At 36.3% G+C, this 9,707-nt stretch overlaps 1 protein-coding gene across 2 annotated transcripts in view; it reads right to left on the bottom strand.

Annotated features, from left to right (window-relative positions):
• Positions 1-1,540: 1,540 nt before the first annotated feature.
• Positions 1,541-9,707, bottom strand: part of arhgef7b (Rho guanine nucleotide exchange factor 7b) — a 28,295-nt gene continuing 20,128 nt past the window's right edge. Inside the window, exons 13-22 of one of the 2 annotated variants that reach the window (XM_039687632.2) lie at positions 9,612-9,698; positions 9,074-9,152; positions 8,866-8,999; positions 7,691-7,912; positions 7,448-7,541; positions 5,693-5,782; positions 3,723-3,890; positions 2,598-2,697; positions 1,915-1,969; positions 1,541-1,803 (exon numbers count right to left, since the gene is read on the bottom strand). In XM_039687632.2, the coding sequence (XP_039543566.2) occupies positions 1,681-1,803; positions 1,915-1,969; positions 2,598-2,697; positions 3,723-3,890; positions 5,693-5,782; positions 7,448-7,541; positions 7,691-7,912; positions 8,866-8,999; positions 9,074-9,152; positions 9,612-9,698 (1,152 nt within the window). In that variant the 3' untranslated portion in view covers positions 1,541-1,680. The remainder of the gene's footprint in view (positions 1,804-1,914; positions 1,970-2,597; positions 2,698-3,722; positions 3,891-5,692; positions 5,783-7,447; positions 7,542-7,690; positions 7,913-8,865; positions 9,000-9,073; positions 9,153-9,611; positions 9,699-9,707) is intronic. The other variant, XM_039687642.2, reaches the window with a different exon arrangement.

The following is a 9,707-nucleotide window of genomic DNA, read 5'->3' as shown; positions in this document are numbered from 1 at the left end:
CTGACTTTACAACGCGCAATTTCGACTTTATATCAATCAATTCTGACTTTATAACTCTTAAAAAAAATATTTTTCATTTATCAAACAACGAGAATACTTTTTGTACACAAGAAAACAAGCAAAAATAATGACTTTATTCAACTATATGTTGTAGTTGTACGTACAACACAGAAGCGCTGCGCTGTTACACTAGGCCTACGTGAAATCGCTCGAGGAAGGAAATGGAAAGGTGAATAAAGTCGTTATCCTTTTTTGCGCACAAAAAGTATTCTCGTCACTTGATAAACTTAAGCCACTGTAGTCGCTTGGACTATTATAACAATGTCTTTAAAGGAGTAGTTCACTTTTTTTTTTTTTTAAATTGCTGATAATTTACTCACCACCATGTCATCCAAGATGTCCACGTCTTTCTTTCTTCAGTCAAAAAGAAATTAAAGTTTTTGATGAAAAAATTTCAGGATTTTCTTTATTTATTTTTGAAATGACCGATGATTTCGCTAGATAAGACCCTTATTCATCGTCTGGTGTCGTTTAAAGCCCCAAGGCACATCTGATTTCTCATGTTATGACTAATAGCGCAAGAAAGGAATCAGACAAGCACAAATACTTTTTAAAGAGTCACAGTAAGAATTTGTATTTATTTAATTAAATCAGCAAGAAATATAGAGTAAGACAGCGAGAGTGCTTTGGGAAGAGAAAGTAGTCGAGGTTATCTGGAAATTTCACAATACACAGTCATTTTGCAGTAGACAATATTTCATTTAAATACATAAATTAGACAGACAACATAGAAGACTCTTAAACTGTCAGTTAATAACCACAGATTCAGTGTTCATTTAAAATAAATCTTGCATACAGGTTTCTTACAAACGTTTCTTTGAAATGCTGACAGAGCTAGAAATGCTGACAAAATTCTGGAAATCTCTTTTTTCCAAAAAAGGCACATTTCTGAGCATTAAATACAATAAAGGATTATTTCTGTACAAAACAAAAATCTGCGAATGCACAATTAGGGTTAAATGGACCATAATAAAAGTTTAAAAAAAGAAAAAGATACAAGCTGCAAGGTGCAAAAGATCGACCAGACGAAGTTAAAACTGAGGTTATTGTAAAAGCAACTTTGAAAATGTAACCATTTAAGACTAGCTCCCTCAGATTTGTCTCCAGTATTGCATTGCAAGGTTTTCCATTGGAAAAATTCTACTGAATGTCATCACTTAATGAACACATTGGCTTATGAATCTAAAAGTCAGAGGACGCAGGCAGTGATGCAGGCCTGGCAACATTTGTAGGTACAGTGTGTCTATCATCCCTGAGACTCCCAGTTTTAGACTAGGAACCAATGACGTCTGTGACGGAAAACTAAGTGATCGAACTGCGAGAATTTTGTTTTTGGCAGCTTTGCCAGACCACACCTGATCCGGTAGAGATGAGAAGTAAGTTTCTGCTAGAGGATATCTAGCCTCAATACATTTCCTTATATCATTAGCATATCTGAAAATGGGTTCAACTACATACTTGGCACTGGCAAACAAAAAAAAAAAGGCATAAAAAGGATCAGGTTTAAAAAAGGCATACTACTGTGACTGAAGGGATCAAGTCCAATTTTGTCACAATATTTACAAGCGTTTTTGGTCAGGATTTAGGAATACACAGAACACACAGTTACCAGATATGGGATCACAAATTAGTCTCGTCCCAGGACGGGTCGTTCATACTCTTTAACACTTTCCTGACAATCTTCTCCAGCTCTTTCCGTGCCTTTTGTTCTTCTTCGAGAGTTCGCTTCATTCTCTTGTTATCCTGGTGATGTAAAAATCAGAGCATCCGGGTCACGGCACCAGATTTAGACTTTCAACGAAATGGCATCACATTCAGCATAAAGGAACGTTTGCGTGGGGCATGTGGACTGACCTGCTTAAGTTCTTGAACCTCATCCCTTAAGGCATAAACTGTATCCACCAGACTCCTGGAATGAATATCCAGATGAAAAAAAAAAAAATCATGAACAACTGCAAGACAATTCACTTTTTTTTTATCAGCCGCCGACATAACATCGGCCAATTTGTTAATTTTTTTACACATCGGTATCATTCCGATGTCAAAACAGGGCCGATGTGAACATGTCGATGATCATTCCTGTGTATTTGACATGCGTGTAGAAGACTGGAACTTGCGCGCTGGAACCGAAAAAAATCTATCTGGTGATGAAATGTTTTCTGCGTTAAGACAAATCTCGTGCAATGTCCTAAACTGCCTGGATAATCACACGATGTGTGCCGTGGTCCGTTAATGACACGTCCGATTCGCGAACTAATGACTCCTTTGAACCGATTCACTTTAATGAAAGTTTAAAACAAGCAGCCCTGAACCTCGCTATGCGTTTTCTATACAGAGATATCGACATCTGTAAATATCGGTATCGGCCATAACAGCAACATTAATATCGGTTATCGGTTTTGGCCACAATTTTCACATCGGTGCATCACTAACTTTTTTTATGTGCAACATTATTGTAAGATTAATCATGATAAATGACTGCATTAAACTGAGAGCCCTAATGACAATATAGCAATATTTGAATGCAAATTAGTGACCTTTCTTCGAGTACGGTTTGACCATTGCTCTTAGTCTCTTCCACAATGATTTTCTCCTCCTCAGGAAAAAGCATATGTGGCCCTGGCTCCTTCCTTGATCCTGAAAGAAGTTTAACAATGTAAGGTTAACAACTGAACTATACCTGGTTAACAGATTCATTGACAGACTGTGTCAATTGAACATATATCTTTATAGATTTAAGATATGTACTAAATTGTACAGAATGTTAGATGGGGCACTATTAAAGGAGTGGTTCACTTTAAAAAAAAACTTTTGCTGATAATTTACTCACCCCCATGTCATCCAAGATGTCCATGTCTGTCTTTCTTCAGTCGAAAAGAAATTAAGGTTTTTGATGAAAACATTCCAGGATTTTTCTCCATATAATGGACTTCAATGGGAACCAAACGGTTCAAGGTCCAAAAGACAGTTTCAGTACAAACTGTTCAAAGGGCTTTAAATGATTCCACACGATGAATAAGGGTCTTATCAAGCGAAAAGTCATGAATTGAACGAATTGGCTTGAAAAAAGGTTTGTTCATTTTAATGAACCAGTTCGAACAGGAGAGTCATGAGCATCACAGAACCGAGCAAGGCGATCATTTGAGCTTATAAAACTTAAACTTTTTTTATTTTTTAAATGAGCGATCGTTTAGCTTGATAAGACCCTTATTCATCGTCTGGAATCGTTTAAAGCCCTTTGGACAGTTTGCAATTTGCACTGAAACTCTCATTTGGACCTTGAACCATTTGGTTCCCATTGAACTCCATTATATGGAGAAAAATCCTGGAATGTTTTCATCAAAAACCTTAATTTCTTTTCGACTGAAGAAAGCAAAACATGGACATCTGGGATGACATGGGGGTGAGGAAATTATCAGCAAAAGTTTTTCTTTTTAAAGTGAACTACTCCTTTAAATATGAATGCTTCTGTCCTATGAAAGCCATGGAGCAAAAGCAGTGAAAACATCTTTCTTGCTTTTTCATGTCAACCATCTCTTCAATATGTTCCCAACTAACTTATATTTAAGCCCTCAAAAAGAGCTTGTGACTTTCAATGCAAACAAAATAAAAGAAAAAAGTGTTTTAATTTTGATGTGTAATATACGAGCAGCAGCTCTTACGGGACATAGAACCAATTCTGTTAGTGTGAGTTATCCATATAGTGTCATAGTCCGAGTCTTCGGATTGGTCAGAGGGAAATCCGCTGCTACGACAACCCACAGCATCCACATACGATTGGCCAACATCAGCCAGCACATGATTATGCATCAAATCAGTGCCCTGCCATGCTAATCAGGGATGGGGAATCAAACCAATCATATTGGAGAGGATGGGTGGGTTGAGAGGATGGACCAAACCAAGATGAGTAAAGTGAAGGACGCCCAATAAATGATATATAAGTGACAAATGAAATAAAAAAAAAATAAAAAAAATAGAACAAAAAGCAATAAGAATGGCAGGACAACATAAGAGAGAAATGGGTGAAAAAGAAAGGAATAAAGGAAGGGAGAGGAAAAGAGACAAATATGCATGTTAAAAGAGCAGAAAATATTAGATTGAGCAACATGGTAGAGAGTTAAGTCAACACACATTTAAATAGAGAATGCCACAAGAATTAAAAAAATAATCAAAAGATGTTGCAGTATTTTAAAGACATATCGAAGAATGTTTATCAGAGACTTCAATAGGACTTAAAGGAGTAGTTCACTTTTAAAAAAAACTTGCTGATAATTCACTCACCCCCATGTCATCCAAGATGTCCATGTCTTTCTTTCTTCAGTCGAAAAGAAATTAAGGTTTTTGATGAAAACATTCCAGCATTTTTCTACATATAATGGACTTCAATGGGAACCAAACGGTTCAAGGTCCAAAAGACAGTTTCAGTGCAAACTGTTCAAAGGGCTTTAAACGATCCCAGACGATGAATAAGGGTCTTTTATCAAGCGAAACGATCGACCATTTAATAAAACAAAAACAAAGTTTACGTTTTATAAGCTCAAATGCTCTCCTTGCTCTGTTCTGAGATGCGCGTTCGTGACTCCTGTATGAACTCGTTCATCAAAATGAACGAATCTTTTCCTGAGTCAACTTTCAATTTCGTTCGTTGAATGAACCAAATGACACGATTTTTTTAAAGGAGTGATCGTTTCGCTTGATAAGACCCTTATTTATTGTCTGAAATCGTTTAAAGCCCTTTGAACAGTTTGCACTTTTTTGGGCCTTGGTTCCCATTGAAGTCCTTTATATGGAGAACAATCCTGGAATGTTTTCATCAAAAACCTTAATTTCTTTTCGACTGAAGAAAGAAAGACATGGACATCTTGGATGACATGGGGGTGAGTAAATCATCAGCAAAAAGTTATTTTAAATATGAACTACTCCTTTAAAATATGGGTTCTCTAGCCTAAATACACTAACGCTCAGAAGTTAGGGATTGGTACGATTTTTTAAAAATGTTTTTGAAAGAAGTCTCTTATGCTCACCAAGGCTGTATTTGATCAAAAATACAGTAAAACAGAAATGTTGTGTAAAATATTATTACACATTATTTAAAACAGCTGTTTTCTGTTTTAATACATTTTAAAATGTAATTTACTCCAGTAATGGGAAAAAGTTATTTTCGACAAATGATGACAGGAAAAAAAAAATTCATGACAGCATCGTTAATCCAATCTTCAGTGTCACATGATCCTTCAGAAATCATTCTGATATGCTGATTCAATGCTCAATCAATGTTGAGAAGAGTTGTGTTGCTTAATATTTTTATCAAAACTGAATTTTCTCTGGATTCTTTGATCAATACAAATCCTTTACTGTCATTTTTGATCAATTCAATGAATTCTTATTGAGTAAGGAATTAATTTCTTAAAAAAAGAAAAATAATACTGACCCCAAACTTTTGAACGGTAGTGTATATTTGAACCTTTAAACTGGGACAAACAAATTGACAGATGCACAGTTATATCTCCTTCACTCATTACACTCGTGTCACACAGTCTGGGACTGAAGAAGCTTGATTTCAAAGAATTAAAAAAAAAAAAAAAAAAAAAAAAATCACAAGAGAATAAATGACACACGTAAGAGTGCATACTTGAGTTGAGTGTTTGCCGTGTTTTAGCGCTTGTGCAGTATGCTTCGATCACTTTCAGGATCTGAGCATCCTCCTCCAGAGCTACAGTGCCTTATGGGAAACAAGAAGAGCACAAAAGATGTAATTGATCAGGTAACACTGTGAGATGATTATAAAGGGACCTTTTTCTTGCAAACACTAAACACAGAAAGCAATGCATGTGCCGTGTCAGTATAATAAACACATCACATAAATGTGTGAAAACTAAGGGCCTGTTCACATCCAGTCATTTCATGCGTTTTCTCTATTCAATTGACCTCAGGCTAACATTACATTAGAGATTTTAAAGATAACGTTCAAATATGTTGTAGAACAGATGTAGACAAATACACACCGCCGCCAAGCCACTCGGGAACCTAGTGTCGGAGTTGCATGTACCCCATTTTAAACTTAAGATGACAATAAAAAACTAAATCGAATGCATTTCAATGGACGTGGAAGCAGAGAATGTCCGAGTGTATTGGGTCAGCTGCGCACTGTGATTGGCTCATCGTGTTTGAGGGCTTGGCTTAGCCATAGGTCAATTAAGAAAAGACTAGGTTGACACATTTATGTGGCCAAGTGTAAATGAAACCGTTTTAACAAATGAGATCGCCAGGGCCTGAAATTAACACCCGACCACCTGCCAAATGCGGGTGAATTTTGCTATTGGCGGGTAACACTGTCAATCTACCTGCCACATTGGCAGGTAGCCAATGAGAATTGTGAGTGATTCATAGGATTTTTACATTTCAACGAAGTCCGCTATTGTGTTTGACTTTAGCTAAAATGTGGCGGCACATTACTGGGGTAAAGAGGCCAGCTGAAACAAAACAGCCAACAAAAAGATGAGGATGAGAAAAAGAAAAGTAAAGAAGACATTTTAATACAAAGTGAACAATCGGCGGCAATGGCAAGGTTCGTGAGCGGCTGATTTATGACAGCGACTGTTGTTTCGTAACGTTCATGCGATCAGAAAGAAGATGAGGCTCTTTTTCTGACTACGTGTGCGAGTATGAAACTGTTGATGAGATGGGATGAGATAATGTAATGCGTCGCTGTTGTAGGTTAAAGTACAATGACAGTTGCACAGATGTGTGTGCGTGTGCAATGTGCATGTTGGGAGTTGGGAACCGGTAAAAAAATGTCCGGTACCCGGTAATTTTCTCAGTAATAACAGTATCAATTTAGTTCATATTTAACCGTTCCTGAACGCTGTAACTAAAAGCTGTTAAGAGTAAGACCTACGTGACTAAATCCGCCATCAACACAGCCGCGTGTGATTTGTTTACGAGCTGCTGCGGTAGGTCTATCTGTTGAGTATATATTATAGCCTATACTATATATGTTGTGTGTGTGTATGTCTGTCAAAATCAAGGAATAAAAAGATTTTTTTTTTTAAAAATGTATGTTATTAGAGTTATTATTACTTGACAGCACTTAAATGTGTATTCTTACAAGTTAAAGAACAATATTGTGAAATTCCTGTTTTTTTTTTGTTTTTTTTTTGGTTTTTTTTACGTTTATGAGGCAAAAAAAAATGGCTGGTAAAAAGTCTCTTTGGCAGGTGAATTTTTAAATCCACCTGCCACAGTGGCCGGTGGCCGAAAAAATTAACTTCAGGCCCTGGAGATCGCTATCCGATCAGTAAAAAACCCGAAGTGACCACATATAAACAGGCCCTAAAAGAACTTTAATTACACACTTCATTTTTTTATAGAGTCACGAGTGTCATACTTTTTCTCACAGCAAATTCCTCATCAGATGGTTTCCTCTCAGATTTTCTTTTGGGCAGAAGCTTCTTCACGCTTTTGGGACTTTTACTGAGATCCTGAAGACATACGGAAATTAGATGCAAATTAAAAAAAAAAATACTAAATAATTTTATTAATAAATAATTTGTTTCATTCACAAATCCAGAGTGCATCATTTGTAAATCACTGTATAGCTAGTCTTCTATTATGTACAAATAACATCTACCTCTTTGTAACACAATGCGGCTGAAGGTTTCAGGGGGGGTGCAGGTCGGAGGCAGCTGAGACTCCAGGGCTTCTGGGTTTTGGGGGGTTCGAGGGGCCCCCACATCATCCCACTGTGAGGAGTTCCAAGTGAAGAGAGATGAGGAAGAGTGTGATAGACTGGAGATCCGCTTGTACTGCGAGTCTCTGAGTGTCTGGACGGGGTGAGAGGGTGAGACGGCAGCTGAAAGGGAAAGAGAAGATCCGATGAGTGACTGAATATCACTGTAGAATAACACCCAATGTATGAGGTGGTATAGACCATTTCACAAGATGTAAACAACACTGGTCCAGAAGCACTTCCTGTTTCAGTTTGTAACTGTTTTCTTTATTTCACATGTAAAGAAACATCTTAAAGATGTTTGTTTAACTTTTTGATTCAGTTTTAAATGTTCTGTTGGTTGTTTTTTATCCCAGCTTTTATGTAGTGTTAAAAAACTGAAACAGGAAGTGCTTCTGGACCAGTGTTGTTTACATCTTGTGAAATGGTCTATAGAGTAGCATTGTGTAAGAGTAACCGTTATAAAAAAATCCTTAATCCTCTATCAATTAATATGTTAAATAGCAAGATGCAGTTGTGTGTGCATTTGCTATATGTATACTGTGTATTAATGAACCCAGCCTCGAGTCTATTTGCTGTATTATTGTAGCTTTGATCCCAAGACAAATTTCCTGAAAAAGGACAATAAAGTTTCCAATATCGATAAAGCTTTGAATTTTTTGAAAGAAATTAATACTTTTATTTCACAAGGACACATTAAATTGATCAAAAGTGAAGTTTTCTATTTAAATGTAGCGTTTTTATTCTTATTTCCTCATCATCAAATAAACAAATCACCATTTCCACAAAAGTATTAATAAGCACAACTGTTTTTAACACTGATGATAATAATAAGAAATGTATCTTGAGCAGCAAATCAGTATATTAGAATGATTTCTGAAGGATCATGGGACACTGAAGACTGGAGTAATAATATTAAAATAGAAAACAGTTATTGTACATTGTAATACTGTACTGTATTTTTGATCAAATAAATGCAGTCTTGGTGAGCATAAATATTTTATTCAAAAAAACTCACCCCAAACTTGTGAACGATAGTGCACAGTGTGTGTTTGTGGAAAGTGCCTGTTTCTCACCGTATGGCAGGGGACGTTCTGTGGTTTCAAGTTGCTGGTTGAAGTGCGTTTGGTCTGCCGGTGTAGATGATCCACCCAGTCCTGAAGGTCTTGCTGGTTATTACAGACTACCTGGATCCGCTCGATCATACTTCCTGCATTCAAAAACATCATCAGCTAGCAATATTCACCTGCATAAACCATGAGGACAACTTTCTGGGAAACTTACCAGATATTTCAAAAGCATTTTTTGTGGTGTCAGTGTCCTCTATTTTATTAACAGCCATTCCAGTCAGAGGAAGCTTCCCCTGTGTAAGTCAATCAACCAATAAACCGTCAACATGTTAGACTCATACATGACCAACTAAACAGCCGATGGAGTAATATGAGATAATAGAATAATATTGAGTCTTATCTTGTGATGAAATGTGAATTTATTAAATTATTTAACTGGATACGCAAGTTTTAAAATTTTATGAACTCCATCATGTAAGCTGTGAAAATTGCAAAAACAATATTACAGCAATAGACAATATTATAACTATTAAATTCTCAAAATATGAAATAATCATTTAAAAATATTTGGTATTTTCTGAAAAGCAGCATCAGTAGTTTTCTAGTGTTTTCTAATATTTTCTAATTTTCAAATGTCACCATTTGACTTATGCATGGGAGTGCCAGAACCACAAGTGATTTCAGTAATTATGCAAAAAAATATAATTATTATTATTTATATATTATATATATATGACAGCAAAATCATTTACCTGGTAAATGAAACCACTCATTCGAGGACTGGCAGACAACATGAGAAGAATGTGAGGAAACAGCAGGAGATATCGCTCGTTTTTCTCCTGAGAAGC

Source organism: Pimephales promelas, chromosome 6 (genome assembly GCF_988280905.1).
Source record: "Pimephales promelas chromosome 6, fPimPro1.hap1.1, whole genome shotgun sequence".
Classification (NCBI taxonomy): domain Eukaryota; kingdom Metazoa; phylum Chordata; class Actinopteri; order Cypriniformes; family Leuciscidae; genus Pimephales; species Pimephales promelas.
The sequence above is the reverse complement of the archived record's forward strand: the minus strand, read 5'-3'. Positions and strand labels throughout refer to the sequence as shown.